The 16,743-nt window shown below is 31.1% G+C and overlaps 1 protein-coding gene across 6 annotated transcripts in view; it reads right to left on the bottom strand.

The window, feature by feature from the left end:
* Window positions 1–211: 211 nt before the first annotated feature.
* The window catches only part of LOC143249353 (uncharacterized), a 31,345-nt gene continuing 14,813 nt past the window's right edge, over window positions 212–16,743 (bottom strand). For 3 of the 6 annotated variants that reach the window (XM_076499059.1, XM_076499061.1, XM_076499060.1), the window contains exons 6-12: window positions 16,579–16,658; window positions 12,771–12,827; window positions 10,589–10,670; window positions 9,746–9,870; window positions 7,136–7,196; window positions 6,419–6,517; window positions 212–2,878 (exon numbers count right to left, since the gene is read on the bottom strand). In XM_076499059.1, the coding sequence (XP_076355174.1) occupies window positions 2,577–2,878; window positions 6,419–6,517; window positions 7,136–7,196; window positions 9,746–9,870; window positions 10,589–10,670; window positions 12,771–12,827; window positions 16,579–16,658 (806 nt within the window). In that variant the 3' untranslated portion in view covers window positions 212–2,576. The remainder of the gene's footprint in view (window positions 2,879–6,418; window positions 6,518–7,135; window positions 7,197–9,745; window positions 9,871–10,588; window positions 10,671–12,770; window positions 12,828–16,578; window positions 16,659–16,743) is intronic. The other 3 variants (XM_076499062.1, XM_076499064.1, XM_076499065.1) reach the window with 3 other exon arrangements.

Genomic DNA, 16,743 nt, shown 5'->3' with positions numbered 1-16,743 from the left:
TTTTTAGAAGGCAGGTATACAGTTCATCTCGGATTTAAATTTTGAACATTTTTGATGGAAAGTACTTTTGGAGCAAGCAATGAGTAAGCAGTGTATAACTTGTTACCAAGCATTCACAAAATTATTTCTGTAAATTAACAACAATTGGAGGAGTGGTAGTATCATTTCTGAACCTTCCTGTTTAAACAAAGGTTTGACAACAACTTCAATACAAGATGAAGTTTCTCATTTTTATTTTAATCAATAGTGGTGCTTTGTACAATACAGACTTTAAATTTAAACTCTTTAAAACAATGAAACCACATTCTTTGACTTGTGCTAAATATATAATTAAGATGCAGATAGTGTGTAAACATATTTACAAAATGTTTTGCAAGAGTGACAAATATAACCGAAACTTAGAAGAATGGAGTACAAAAAGTTGTTCACACATTTTATATAAATAGTCTATCAATGAGTAAATGTCATATGGTACACACAAAGAAATAACTTGTAAACTTATCAGGATCAAATACTCTTAATATTAAAACATAATTGAAAAGTTAAAAGGAAAAGGCGACGTTATTTGCAGACTATGTACAAATTCCAAGATTGGTAGAAATGCCAGACTAAAGTTCAGTTATGTTTTTAGTAATTTTATTTTTCTTAAGAACAACCTCTTAATTACTGTGGATTTAGAAGAACTGCAATTGGGCAAGAAACCTAAATCCCAATCACCTGCATATAACACTAATACCAGAAAAGAATAAGAGATTCTACCTACACAGTCTTTCTTTAAAACTTGGACGATACAGAAGTAACAGAGGGGTTAGATACACTGTATTTATGTATACAAGTCTGAAATCGTACACAAATGTAATTTAAGGTTTGCTTTTACACAGTTAAAACTACTAAAGTTTTTTTGAAGAAATATATGTAATAAGGTAACAAATTAGAGCAAATTTTAAATAAAGGAATAAATTGAATGAAATTTTTTGTGGTTTTTAATAAGGTCTACCCATGCTAAGTTAATCTTCTGCTACACGTCTATTTAAACTATAGCTACTCACACTATCTGGAAGACTGGCAATGCCTTACTGTTAGTCTGAATTCATATACATTATGGAAGGGGGGGTTAAACTTTAGTAGAAGTTGCAATTTGATGGTATATTGTTTGGTTTATATTCTTCATAACTCAACTAGGAATTCTGCTAACATTACTTCTTTGAGAAAATCAAAACTGCTAAGGGTATAAGCTAATAAAAATAAAGAAAGGAGAGTAAAAGCCTGTAAAAACCCCAAACAAAACAGCACCTTAAATATACGAGTTCGTCTTCACACTGTTATTGTCTACTAAATTATTAAGAGGATTTTATTCACTCAAGCAAAATGTAGGCAAGACTAAACTGCATTATTAAATTAATTTATACTACCAGAACACTTGTACATGTATCAGATGAAGGGGAGTTAATATAAACCAACAGAACAATCTGTTTATTAACTGCACATTATTATTACTGAAGATATTTATTTTGATAGGAACCACTTGTACCACACCTAACAGTAAATTTACCTTATTTACCTTTTGGTCAATAAAAGAGATACTTAGGTTTAGAAAATAACACTGTAATTACCAACAAACTATTTTTATTCAAAAAATAGTTAGTGTGCATGCCATGATTGAAAGGAACATACTGATAATATAGAATGCTGGGATACTACATTATACAATAAATATTTCAAAACAACAATCAAGTGACAACATGATTCTCTATTAAGACTTTTGGCTGAGAAGATAATGTAAATATTTTAACAAGCAGATTTCAGTTATCAATTCACCAGCATCAGAACACAATTTACTTTCTACATTAACAAATGCCTAAAAAAAAAAACCAACCAAAAAACCAACAACACTGATCTAAGTAATAAATTTTAAGTCTACATCACAATATGTCTATCAAGAGTTGACTTTGAGATTTTTGTTGTTTATTTAAATGTTATAATTTGTTTTTAAAAATGTTTTGATATCAGAACTATGTAAAGAGGTGCTTTTACTTTTACAAGTGATTTACAAATAATGAATGGAATTACGTGCATTTTGTTCTACAATATTTGTCTTACACTCTACCCTCTTTACAACAGCAAACACTTTTAAACAACCCTAGAAATGCTGAACAGACTCTCAAAGCACAAGTAAAAACATATTAAGATTTCAAAAATTGACAATTATTGCATGAAGTGTTTGTAATCTTCATTCAAATAAGCTCTTTCAGTACACATTATTTTCAGTGTCATCTGTTAGTTTTTCCATTAAAACTGACCAAAACTATAAAGAATGTTGCATTTTTCAAGATGTTGATGGTCGTGGCTATAAACAGACAAAAATTGAAGTCACAAAAAGCAATAAAACAAATGAAAATAAGTTTCAAATACAACATTACCATGCAAAATACAAAGGCTGAATTTTCTGTCTTCATTGTGCTGTAGTCTTATCAGAAATTTCCAGGTTCACTCAACCTTTTCATAAATATATGTTAAAGAGTATCACAGAGACAGTCTACTGCTTCACTCAAGGTTACCTGAATATTTTGTAAAAGTCAAATTTTGGCAGCCCCAAGGGCATCAGCTAAATCATCTGGATAACAGTCCTCTGTATCCCATTGGATGTCAGAGTTCCAAACTGGAGGACAAGAAGGTGAAGCTTGCCAGTCTGATTCTGATGGAAGACTACCAATATATGAAGTATCAGATGGTAACTGGGTTACGGACGGCACTGCACGTTGTCGCTGCACTGTACTTTGGTTTCCAAGTCGATTGTTGGCTAGAGTTTCTTCTTCATTATAGAACTTGCCAGTGGTTGGATCATAAAACCCTGGGGTGTAAGGAGGCGGAGGATCTTCTAAAACAAGTGGACATAACTGGATCGTAACATGCATTTACAAATACTAGATATATTGCTAAATGCAGTATTTAGTCTTTAAGACAATTAGATCAGACTCAACATACAATTTTCTTATTATTAACAGCTCACTTGAAAATAATAAATGTAGGTTGTACTGAAGTAAAAAGGATATCACATGATTTATTGTTGCATGAACCAACAATAGTAATTTTATAAACAGGCATACTTCATTAAAAAGAAATAAAAAAACTGAAATTTCAGATGGTTTTAATATTAGTTTTAACATCCTTTAGAAGCCACCAGAATATTGTTTAGTCAAAATTGTTCATAACGTGGTAAATTTAGTTACAATTACCAAAATATGTTGTATAATATATTCCATAGATACAGTGCTCTGTCAGCTATGTGGGTTGAATTCTTTACAGTTGGTTTCTGTGTATTGTTGGCTATAAATTTCAATAATAAACAGACAACACACAATCCACTTGTTCTAAAATAATATTTTCAAAACAAAGCACTACACTACTGGTTACTACAATTGAATCTAAAGCTTTTAAACAACTCTCTTTATAATCAAAAGTTCACACAGACTGGTTTAGTTACTTCAGAATCCAATTGACAGTAAATTATTTCTTTTCTACCTTTTCATCAAAACAGATTAAATGATATATTCACTTACACTACCCCATAGCTTACCACCATTGTATCCAGATCTTTACTCCTTAAATGGCAGCCATCATCAAGTGATGCTGCTACCTACAACATTCCTGCTGTTTAAGGATTAAATAATTCTGATTTACTTCAAAAGTCTATACAGCCTTATTCAGTTACTTTAGACAAGTTACTGTTCTCTGTATCTCTCTTGTTACAATAAAATCTCTGAAACTCACATCAAAATCACCATTATAACTGTTAGTGACCACAGTTGGATCCAAAGACTTACATAATTAACTTCTTTTAGTCAAAGTCCACACAGGCAGGTTCAATAATTGTAGAACAACCTTTGACAAGACAAATTATTCTTTTCTTTGTCTCTGTTAATATATGAACTATGAAACTCTCACTTTATAAATTGCCTATTATGGCTAAACTGACAATCATGCAGTCTAATTTCACTTTCTCTAACTGTACATACTTATAACCCATGACAGAAAAATCTATAAATATCTAGTCATCTTGTTGCAACAATACTACACAAGCCTATCACAACAATTAAACTGCATGCACAAAGTAAGACTTGTACATAATTATGGGATGAAACTTATAACTATCACTTAAAATAGTTAACTTTCAACACACTTGTTATGAAAACTATATAATCATTAACTATTAGATAACTACATAAAGTAAATGATGACTCTTATTCCAAACAGTCTTGTATATCCAATAGCCTTATTAATAGTTTACCTGCTAAAAAATTCAAGATAATAAAATTAAATTATGTAACTAATCAAATTATAAATATATTAAAAGAATTTAGTTACACAATATTTTTTTACAACTCAGAGCTATTACAGTAAGGAGTAATATTGGTCAAAACAAGTATGACTTATCAATCACTTGCATATTAAGTCTCATGCACACGTTTTAATAGTATTTCCTTCACTTATATAGACCTAGCATGGAAAATCCATTTTTAGGTATCTTAACCATGCTTTTCTTAAATACCTTAAAACAAAATGCAATTGTCCCCTCATTATATAAACTTTCATTTGGAATTAGATATGTAGATGTTTTTTGGTTTTTTTTGCAATTTTCCTTGTCACAGTGAATAAAATTCCTCTATACACAACATATATAGACATAAAATTTACAGTTAAAAGTGAAAATAATTACACAAAGAAATTAATAAATGTTAACACCACAAGCTGCTCCTTGGCTTTGACACTAAAATCTATGGAAAGTATAAGTAGTGGAAATTATGTAAGCTGGTTTTCTAATCATGTAATCCACCAGAAATTAAACTGTGTAAACCATAGAATACATATGTGAAGAAGCTACACATTTAGCCCAGTGCTTTACCAATATAAATTCCTTATTACAGAAGTTACACAAAATACTAATGAATTTAATAAACATACACATTTAACAAACAAACTGAAAAAACATTCCACAGAAAAAAGGAAACCTACTCATTGTCACTAACCTGTATATAAAACACATATCACATTTAACAAAAACATAAAACATTAACACAAATATAATCTTAGCATAATGACTAGATTTATTTTTTACACCTGGAATGAAAATTAACCACGTTACAAATTAAATAATGAACCGTCCCACCTAAATAGCACTTACAAAAACAATATAAAAATTACTCAGCCTTTATATAGGTGAAACATGATTAATTTAATTTGATTGGTTTGTTTTGAGTTTCGCACAAAGCTACTTGAGGGCTAGCTGTTCCTAATTTAGCAGTGCAAGACTAGAGGGAAGGCAGCTAGTCATCACTGCCAACTCTTGGGCTACTCTTTTTACCAACGAATAGTAGGATTGACCGTAACATTATAATGCTCCCACAGCTGAAAGGGCGAGCATGTTTGGTGTGATGGGGATTCGAACCCATGATCCTTAGATTACAAGTCGAGTGCCTTAACCACCTGGCTATGCCGGGCATTTAATTTGAATATCAGGTTAAAAGAATACCAAAAACCCTCTTTCCACAGTCCTTCTAACACAGGGTTACTATACTAAGATATGAACCTGATATTAAAAATAGAAAAATCATAGAAGCTTTATTAACCCTTTCACTGCAGCTGGGATGTACATTTTCAGGAGCACTAGGAAATAAAAAGTGCCAGCCACAGTGAATGAGTTAATAAAATCAAATAATTCCTCAACTGAAAAATACCCAGACACAACTTTATGTTTTCAATTGTTATTTCCCCAGAAACTCCTCAGCTTATCTTAATCTTTCATAGAACATTTTCCACATACTCATATTTATCTTATGAATCTGCTTTTCTCTCTTCAGGTATAAATAATCTATCAATTTATGCATACTCCTATACACATGCATAATTATCACTATCAATTCTCTAATTCAAAAACATTTAATATTGTTGAATGTTGATTTAAAAATAAAAAAACGTCTTTACAATTAAAATTTTTGAATTCGAAAATGATCACAACAGTGACTGAAAAGTCATACCTATTTTAAAAACTAATTCTTCCTTACTATAGAAGTAGCAACTTGTAAAAAGACTTAGAATCAGTAGGTAAACTCTAGTAAAGCTATTCATTAGGTAGTCATGTTCCACTATTGGTATAATTAGTTAATTTTTGGATTTAATATGTGAAAGAATACCTAACATTATAAAATGCATAATTCAATTGTAGATAGTTGGTATGCATACACATTATAAACATTTAAAGTGTTTATTTACAAAAGAATGAAGTACATGTTTTTTTTATTACATTCTGTTCCAAATTAATATTATTCTTAAACTTATTCCTTAGAACACTTGTGTTAAAAGTCTATAAGCTTGGATCTTGTTTTCATTATATTCTATTGAAACTTAAACACAAACATACCTATAGCTGGATTACAAGGAAGGAGCCGATAGTTCTGTTGTCTGTACTGCAAGACCTTTTCTCTGGCTTTAATTACAGCCAACTTTGTTGCTCCTGATCCTACAGTGGTGTGAAAGATTATGGATTCAGTTAAAGTTTCTGTAAGAACTGAACAAGTGACAAAAAATCTGATACAAAAAATATTTTGGTTAAATATATTAATGCTAAAATTTTGTTGAAATTAAAGAAAACTGTAAAAAAGAAAGAAAGAAAGAAAGAAATAACAGATGTTTGTCTAGTGGATCATAATTATAGATCTGGGTGATTAATTTGATTACATCACTTAATGAAACAACAATGCATCTGCTGGAGAAGAGAATTTTCAGTGGAAGTTTGTTTTGGTTTTGGAGAGAACCTGAATAAAAATGACAATGCACTGGAAATTAAAAAAAATTCTTTAAATAGCCAAATTTCATAATCAAGTGATAGTTTTTAATTCTTACATGAAACAAGACTAGTTTTAACTTCATATTAGTAACACTAGAGAAGATCCTTCAAAACAATAGTATATTTAATTAGCTAATTAATTTAATAAACACCTGTGACATTTACCAGTGAAAAATTGTGATAAATTAATATAGGGAATACAAGTGAAAGACATACACAGGACACACAATATGTAATAAAAGTTATACATTTAAAAATAATTATTATACCTCTATTTCAGCATTGACTTACCAGTATATTTGACCTCATGCAAGTCTCTACCATGAACATCTGGGACATAATGAGATATCTCCTAAAAAATTAATTTTGGTCAAATAAATTACTCATTTCATTCCATTATATTTTTGAACAGTAAATGTTACTGAAGATTTGAATTAAACTATTACAAAATTATATATATTTCATACTATAATGTGAAGAGCAAATTAATTTAAAATTATACATACATTATACATACATCCAGGTATTAAAATATTTTCAGATCAATAAAAAGTATAAATGTTTCACATTTCTGTCCTTTTGAATAAACAAGTATTATGTATACATGTATGCAAAAATAGTACACAAGGAACACAATATCTAAAACTTGAGTTTCAACTGCAAGACCTACTTTGCTTTTTACATGACCAAGATAGTTATTTTTCAATGTAACATTATCTCAGAATTATTAAACCGACATGTACACAGTAATGCAATACATACAATGATTCCATGCCAAACACCTGAACACCAAGTACATGCACAGTGGTACATGGAATTCTGTATTGCTCTAAAGCTGTACACTTTAAGGCTCATTTATTGTTGAACGTTTAGAAACAATGAAGATGTATTCATTTCTTAATCATCTATTGCAATAATACTGCATACAGTTTAACAGATGTTTTATTCCAAACAATTAAGTATTGTTTAAATGTTCAGAAGTGTGTCTATGACAATTTTGAAGTCTTAGTAACTGTATCTACATGTGATTACATAAATGCTTTATAACCAACAAAGGAAAACAAATAAACATAACTTGTTTTATTTATTCTACAAACTTGTACTACACCAATTGAAAACCTAGTAGTTTGTATATTCTTCAAATAGCTTAAACATAAAATCATGAACAATAAACATCAGAATAATATCAAGGAATCAAAGAAAACTACAAAGTTTGTTTATGGCAAACCTGCTGAGGCCATCTTTCACTGTATCTAATTTTGAATTATCAGAGGAAAGACAACAGGTTGAGAGTGCCCAGCATAAACTCTAAAGCTAATATTTACTAACAAATAGTGGGAAGACTGTCATGTTATAATGTGCTTAGGACTGAAAGGGTAGGCATGCTTTGTGTCTGGTTTGTTTCCATGACCTCTAGATTGTGAGTCGACTCTTCTATTTTAGAATTTAATCATTTTAAACATCTTATATTCTAACTCAAACAATTTCCACTGATATATAGATAGATTTCTATGTATCCACCACTAGTGGCTCTCAGCATCGATACTTAATTTCAGTCCATGTTCTCCATAACACATCCACAGTTACAGATGCAATGGTATACATTATTCTCATCTTTAGCTCTGTGACATTTGCCGTAGGTGTGAGATAAAGAATGTTTTTAACATACCCTCAAAGAAAGAAATCTATAGAGTGATGTTTGGTGAATGCATAATTTGTTTGTTTCTGAGTTTCACGCAAAGCTCGACGAGGACTATCTGCACTAGCTGTCCCTATTTTATCAGTGTAAGACTAGTGGGAAGGCAGCTAGTCATCACCACCTGCACCAACTCCTGGGCTACTCTTTTACTAACGAATAGTGGGATTGCCCATCACATTATAATGCCCCTATGGCTGAAAGGACGAGAATGTTTGGTGCAACAGGGATTTGAACCCCAACCCTTAGATTACGAGTTGAATGCCTTAACCCACCTGGCCACACCAGACCCAATAAATGCAGAGGCCACAAAATTGGCCCAACTGGATCAATGCATTACTTGAGCCTTTTCTTGCATAGTTGCTTTTTATAAGGTAAAACTACTTACTAGAACAAAAAACACATGACAAGACTGTTTGAGTTGGGCTACAACATACTGAAAACTGCATGACTGTATTTCTTTAATTACTTAATTATTAAAACCTAATAGAAAAAATAATCTTGGACCAGCCTATGTTGTGTAGTTGTGTTAACAATGCTGTTTAATATCTCTTTGCTAGCCACCATAATGTTTCATTTTTATAGTAATATAGTAATGATATGATAAGCATTAACTTTTTAAAAGCTAGCTGTGTAACACTGTAATCACATTTCTAGCATTTCTTGTACAAAAAAAACAAACTTGTTATGACTTAGCAATTAGGATGAATTGGTGTTGACCATATACACCTAAAGAAATGTAAATAAAAGTCAAACAAAGTTAAAATAATGCTAACATATTCTCTAATACAGTAGTTTGAATTATTTTATAGCTTTACCTTAAAAAATTTGAAACCTAGTATGGAATAAGTAATAACAAAACCCAGGATTTAATCAGATAACAAAGTTAACTGTAGTTACAATACTGTTAAATTCCTGTTGAGGATACTTGAAACAATAAAATATTTTTGTGATTTATTACAAACAAAAAAAGATTGTTAGTTTGAACCAGTAGCTCTTGTTATTTCTGCATTTATTATTTTGAGCTTTATTAAAACTTCCTGCACAAATAATGTAGAATTCTGCATAAACACTGGGTACATAAATAAATTTAACTTTATAAACTATAATATCACAACTAATTTACTATATTCATTGCCTAATTTATTTAAGAGCAAATTTTTTTAAATAAAAAATTATCTTGAGATGTAGAATAGCTCTCTCACCTTCTGTGCACTAAATATGATAGCACATTTGTTGGCCATCTCTAAATATGCATCAGACACTTTGATAAGTCCTTCTTTCAACCTTATCAACTTTACAGCCTCATTTTCATGAACTCGTTCTACTACTGTAAAAACAATTATATTCCAGCAGATAGAAAATTTTAGTATCTATTCTTGATAACATTAATTAAGAATAACTTTTAAAAAAAAGATTAAGTCAAATCACAAAGATGCAAGTTTTTCAATTATATCCACTTCATTTTGTGACTGACGGTATTAAACTACAGATTTATTACACTTCTTATGAATATTCAGGTATAGAGAAATTTAAAATAAAAAAAGAATTGCAACATGAGAGAAGGTCTAAGATATGTCCTACCATATATTTACTGCAACTCAGAATGATGTGTGTAAAGTTTGAGTAATGGTTCATTGAGCATCATTTTATTATTTTACATAACCACAAAATAAAAGTAATGCATTCACATTAGTAATGCACATTTCAGATTTTTTCAAAGTTACAAATATCTTAGCTAGCTATTCTTAATTTTCAACTGATAGGCTATAAGGGAGGCAGATAACCAACAACACCCAATACCAACTCTCAGTTAATCTAATAAAACAGCAAAATCTGGCCATCACTCTTATTATGCACACACAGTATCAAAGAGTAAGGTACTATTTTGTGGCAATGGAACATAACTGAACCATGGAACCACATCAGAAAAATTTTGAAATAAAACATTTTCAATACAAAAACAGAAATAACAAAATACTGTGTGTTTGTTTATACAGATATAAACTGGTAAAAGTACCAAGAGGGATTAAAGCAGTAACTGTTACCTTCTAACTGAGCCAAATCTTTTGCTCGTTCAGCTTGAGACAGCTTGATTTCCAGGTTATTTATTTCTTCAACTGTGGTTTTCTACACATTAAAAAACAGTATTGAGTTTCTAAACACAAAAATACTTTAGTAACTCTACACAAAACAAAAAGCAAATTACAAGAAGGTTCCATATAAATATAGATTCCAAATGAGTCTTCCTGTATACTATAAGTTTATTTTCTGGTAATATAAGTATCTATATAAAAATAACAATGCAGGTTATTACCAAAGATGCCAGTTTTATGCATAATAATCCTTAGTGCATTTAAATGGAATATCCTTAATATAGGATCTTTTCTTCAATCAGAAACCCCTTGGAAAGGGTTAGGTATAAAGAATAAGATTTATCTCATGTTGGTGAAACTTCTCTAGGATGTATCAAATTATTAAAATTGCAATTTACAGAATCAAAATCTTACTCAAAAATTGACTGCAAAATACAATATCCTATAATCTGAGCACTCTTGAAAGGTGAACCTATCTTCTGCAGTTTATCTCTGAAGAAAAGTCTACCTTTGAAATTACCGAGATTTTACGGCATTGTTTCTTTGCGTAAAATTGACTTCTTAAACCTATGTTTTGATGTGACTGGCCATATCATCAGCAGAATCCTGATACTTAATGAAATTACATTCTGTTGTCAGGTTCTTCACCATCAATGACTCTTTGGCATGTTTTTGTCAATCACATTATTTCTTTAATTACACCTTTTCATGCAAGGTTGAGATCTTTGGCTAGCAACTTGTGCAGCTGCAGTGGATACAAGCATAAAGGACTTTTTGACAGCCCTTGTTAAAGCAAATCAATCTATCATGCCCACAGATGCCATGACAGCACTCAACAAGGGTAGTAACAACAGTAGCAGTAGTAGCCTTCTTCCAATTCTGAAGATTATGTTAAAGATCTCCAACCACAAGCAGACAATGAAGAAAGGTTGCATAATTTGAAATGAGAATAGAAAAAAAAAAAGGGAAATTATTAACCTATATGTGTGACCATTGCTGTGAAAGCAGTGTGGCTACTCAAACCTTTATCTACTAATTATAACTCCCAAATGAAATATGTTACCATAATACAGATTACATATTTAGATACAGCAGAATCACAATGTATGCAATGCAACTAATAAATAATTAGTGGAGTTTCCTGTTCCTTTCTCTACTACAAAAACACCCCTCCTCTAGTTAAGGGAGAGATCTTGTGTTCAAGGATCAGGAAATTATCCAACTTCTTCAATCATTATGTTTTTACTTAGTGCATCAGTTTTTTGGTAATAAGATAAGTGGGGATAAGAATAAATGAACTCAGTTACAGATTATCTTGAAGTTGAATGCTTATTCATTCCTAACTTGTTAAGCTTAAATTCCTTCTTTAAACATTTTGTATATTAGTTTAGCTTAACACTAAAGAGTACAAGAAATCAGCTTTAACTTGAATTTGAAATTTATTAAGAAACAAAAGTTCACACTTGAAAATCATCCAACCCCTTTTAATTATGTATCTAATAATATTAACTGACTATTATTGGTTATATTTCAAAGAACCTGTGAAAGTAACTTCTTAATATATGAGACCCTTGGATTAAAATAATTGTAATCTAGAATTCATGCTGCAGATTCGTGAATTTTTTCATCCATGAACTCCTCCAAATCTGATAAGTGGAACTGGGCATGAAGGGGTTGGGGGGTCTAGGAGTAGGTTATGAGGCTTGTGAACACAAATCTGATTTTATTTTGTGTTATTATCCATCCCACTCACAAGTTACCAGAAGCAAACATAGGACATGTACTCAGGTACAATAGATAGGTGTACCAACAGCGATAGAACCCAGTTTGGATAGCCAGAGAAATAATTGGGAATAGCAAAGGAGTTCAGTTATTAATGGATCATGAAGGAGTCTATGAACCCCAAACCAGAGTACAGGTACTTTATTTCAGTAAGCAATAATGATCTTTGTTTCTAATATACTAATTCAAATTTAACATATTAGAATCTACAATTTGAAAGATAAAAATTAAAATGCATTTTACTTAGAAAGATCAGAAAATCTATATTTAAAAGTAATATTGCAACAACAATTTAACTCGATTACAAAATAGCTATAAAAGTTTTGAAAAAATCAAAGAAAATACAACTAACTTTTGCAGCTTTCTTCAATTCTTTTCTTATTTTTAATTCTCGTTGTTCACACTGAGCCTACAAAAATAAATGTAATTAGTTCTGTTCTACTTGTACCTCATTTACTATTAACTACTCCTAACCTAACTTCATTATAATGCTACAAATATAAACACGTACAGTCATGTGAAAAAGTTAGGACACCCTATAAAAGCATGTGTATTTTTGTAACATTTTTGGATATATAGATCTTTAATCTCAATTTTAACAATACTGAGAGATTATAGGAATATAACTAAAGAAAATACTTTTCAAGATCTTCTGTAAATGTAATTCTACAAAAATGCATATTCTAAATGATGAAAAAGTTAGAACACCCCCACATTTATTCCCACTTAAAATGGCTCAACTCACACACAGGTGAGTCACGTGAACCTGGTGCACATGATTAGAAGATCATTACTTAGCATTTTGAATGAGGCATGCCCTATTTAAATCTCAGACATTTAGTTTGGTGTGCTCCTGACTGTTGAAGTGAGAGTGAGCACCATGGTGAGAGCAGGAGAGCTGCCTGAGGCCTTCAGAAAGAAAACTGTAGCAACTTATGAGTCTGGTAGGAATTTAAAAAGACCCTCAAAGATTTTGAAATCACCCATTCCACTATCCGGAAAATAGTCAACACGTGGAGGACTTTCAAAACAGGCTCTGGCTACTGTTGATGTGAAAGTGCATGCCTCTACAATCAGAAAGAGACTGCACATGTGTAACATGCATGGGAGGTGTGCAAGGAGGAAACCTATGCTCTCTAAGAGAAACATCAAGGCCAGACTGAAGTTTGCCAGAGAGAATGTAGACAAAGACCAGTACTTCTGGAATAATGTTCTTTGGACAGATGAGTCCAAAATTTAATTATTTGGATACCAGAACAGAGGACATGTTTGGCATAAACCAAATACAGCATTCCAGGAAAAAAAACCTCATACCAACTGTGAAGCATGGAGGTACAAGTGTCATGGTTTGGGGCTGCTATGTTGCAGCAGGACCTGGACAGCTCACAATCATAGAATCCACCATGAATTCTACTGTGTATCAGAGGGTGCTTGAGGATTATGAGACCATCTGTACGAAAATTAAAGCTGAAGCGGAACTGGACCCTGCAACATGACAATGACCCAAAACATACCAGTAAATCCACCAAGGACTGGAGAAATGGAGATACCTGGAATGGCATAGTCAAAGCCCAGATCTTAATCCCATTGAGATGCTGTGGGGTGACTTGGAATGGGCTGTACATGCAAGAAACCCCTCAAACATCTCACAGCTGAAAGAATTCTGCATTGAGTGAGGCACATTTTCTTCAGACTGATGTTAGACTGGTAGATGGCTACAAGAAGCTTCTCACTGCAGTTATTTTAGCCAAAGGGGGTAACACTAGCTATTAGGGGGTAGGGTGTCCTAACTTTTTCCTCAAAATATGCATTTTTGTAGAGTTACCTTTACAGAAGATCTTGAAGTCTTTTCTTCAGTTTTGAATGTTTAGTTATATTCTTATAATCTCTCAGTATTGCTAAAATTGAGATTAAATATTTATATGTCCAAAAATGTTACACAAATACCCAGGCTTTTATAGGGTGTCCTAACTTTTTCACATGACTGTATATTAATAAACTCAAACTGATATCATGTGCTACAAAAACTACAAACCTGATTTGTAATAAAATTAACAATTATTTCAAGTTTTACAAAAATAATTATTCTACAAAACTAATTAAAAAACTCAGAATTATATTTTCCAAAGATCTTCACTAATGGCCTTATCTAAACACACACACACACACACACACACTTGTCTTAGAGTTGACAATTAATGTTAACAGATATTTGAGATATTTCCAAATTTAATGCTTTTCCAACATGAATAATTTAATCCAAATGGACAAATGTGTTTTATTCAAGATAATTAGCTCTACACAGCTCACTATTAAAATACAAGAATTAAAATCAGAAATTCAACTCATCACCTGAAATGCCCAGCAATACTGAAGTTTTGTCTTTCCCACACAACTTATTGAAAATGCATTTTTCTTTTGAACATTTAAGCCTGCAACCTAGAGTTATTGGGTTTATATTTCAAAATATAATTCATAGAAAGTTCTGAATTAAATATCTAATATAATTTCCTAAAACTCAAGTATTTCACTTCTACTTTAACTCCCTCAACATGGTCTCAGTCAATTTGACCAACCATGTGACCACTTCATACTTCCTTAGTCTTTATAGATTTAACACTTCTAAACTTTTACTACAGTATGTATATCTTCACAAATTTGAGTCTTTCAGTTAACAGTAAGTTTTTTAGTGAAGTATTTCCAATGAACTAAAATAAAGATCTGTCCATGAATAAATTGAGTATTGGTTTGAATATCCACTTACAAAGTAATTTTCATATTAATATTAAAAATACTTTTCTTCACCTCAAAAATCTCAAATTTCCTTTGTGTAATCTCTGAAACCTTCTAAATGAATTTCAAACATTTGTTTTCAGCAAAATTGTATGGTTATTTTCTCTACCCCATTTCTGTACAGAATCAATTAATTTGACTGCCCACATAACCAGCAAAAACAAATCTAAATCACCCTTCTTTTTTCTAAAATGACTTCAAAATGTAACATGAAAATAGATTTGTTTATCCTAGTTAGCTTTGAGCTTGTAGCAGCATACATTTGTAATTAAATTTTATTGCCCTTTGAACTATGTTTAACTACTGTCCACACCATTATGATTCAAACCAATTGGAAAATGTGCAGCTAACGTTACACAATCAAATACATTATCCACAAGCTACTACAAGCTGCTTGCATGCATGTCAAAAATGAACCATTTTTATTAGATTATGATAACATATTTTACCCAATCTACTCCAAACTAACCTTAAAGGATCCCAATTTTTACATTTTAGTTACTTTTATATTAATAAAGAATAAACATAAAAACAGGAAATAATGTACTTACCCAATCTTCTTTATTCTTGCTGTCAATAACACATAACCTTACTTTTTTATACTAATGATAGTAATGCACTAAACAATTTTCATTCAATTAAATAATGTACCAAAGAACACAGACTAATAATACACAAAAAGCAGACAATTCCCCCTGACTCTCAATTTTTGTTTTTGCTTTACAACTATACATTACAAGAAGCCATTCCAAATTCACCAAATATAGTTGTCAGCTTTCCCATGGGAACAAAGCTTGTACTTCGAGTGAAACTGATAACTATTCAGAACATTATATGGTATGTCATTTTATAGATGAAAACCTTGGATTTCTATTGGTTATAGGTAATAAATAATTAAACATAAGAGGATTATTAACAAATCCTGAAAGTGAGAATAAGACAGGATGGGTGTGGCAGGAAGGGTCTGACTTTTCTATTTGATAGCTCTGTAACCATACAAGATTAAAGACTACAAAAACTGTTTTGTTTCAACAATGATGATTTTATAGTGAATAACAAATTTAATTTCACACTTTTTGGAGGGAGTGGTGGATAAAATAGATAACAGAAAGATACCTAAAAATATGTGTCATTTGTGTCACACTGGGGGAAATTCTGGTTGTCTTTTTTTTTCAATTTTTACTTAGTTTTAAGTTCTTAATTCTATAAGCTGAAATTTTATGCTATACTAATTGATATAACATTGAAGTGTAGTTTAATAAAATTTTGAATGTAAGGCACTAAAACTGCAATATGGTTGACAGTTTTATGAAATGAGTTAAGATAAGACACAGACATTAACAGATATTAAAATGAATCAAACTTACGAGGTGGGTGCGTGCATGATCAACTTGTTTCTCTCCTTCTAAAATCATTTCAAACTGGTGCTTAAACTTTTTCAGATGCTCTAAAATAATATTACAATGAAAGCTATTGGTATATTAGCTTTAATATATACATGTCAAAAGGTACTGATATAAACATCTCTCATT

Source organism: Tachypleus tridentatus, chromosome 4 (genome assembly GCF_004210375.1).
Source record: "Tachypleus tridentatus isolate NWPU-2018 chromosome 4, ASM421037v1, whole genome shotgun sequence".
NCBI classification, from domain to species: Eukaryota; Metazoa; Arthropoda; class Merostomata; order Xiphosura; family Limulidae; genus Tachypleus; species Tachypleus tridentatus.
Note: the sequence above shows the minus strand (reverse complement) of the source record. Positions and strands in the feature narration are given on the sequence as shown.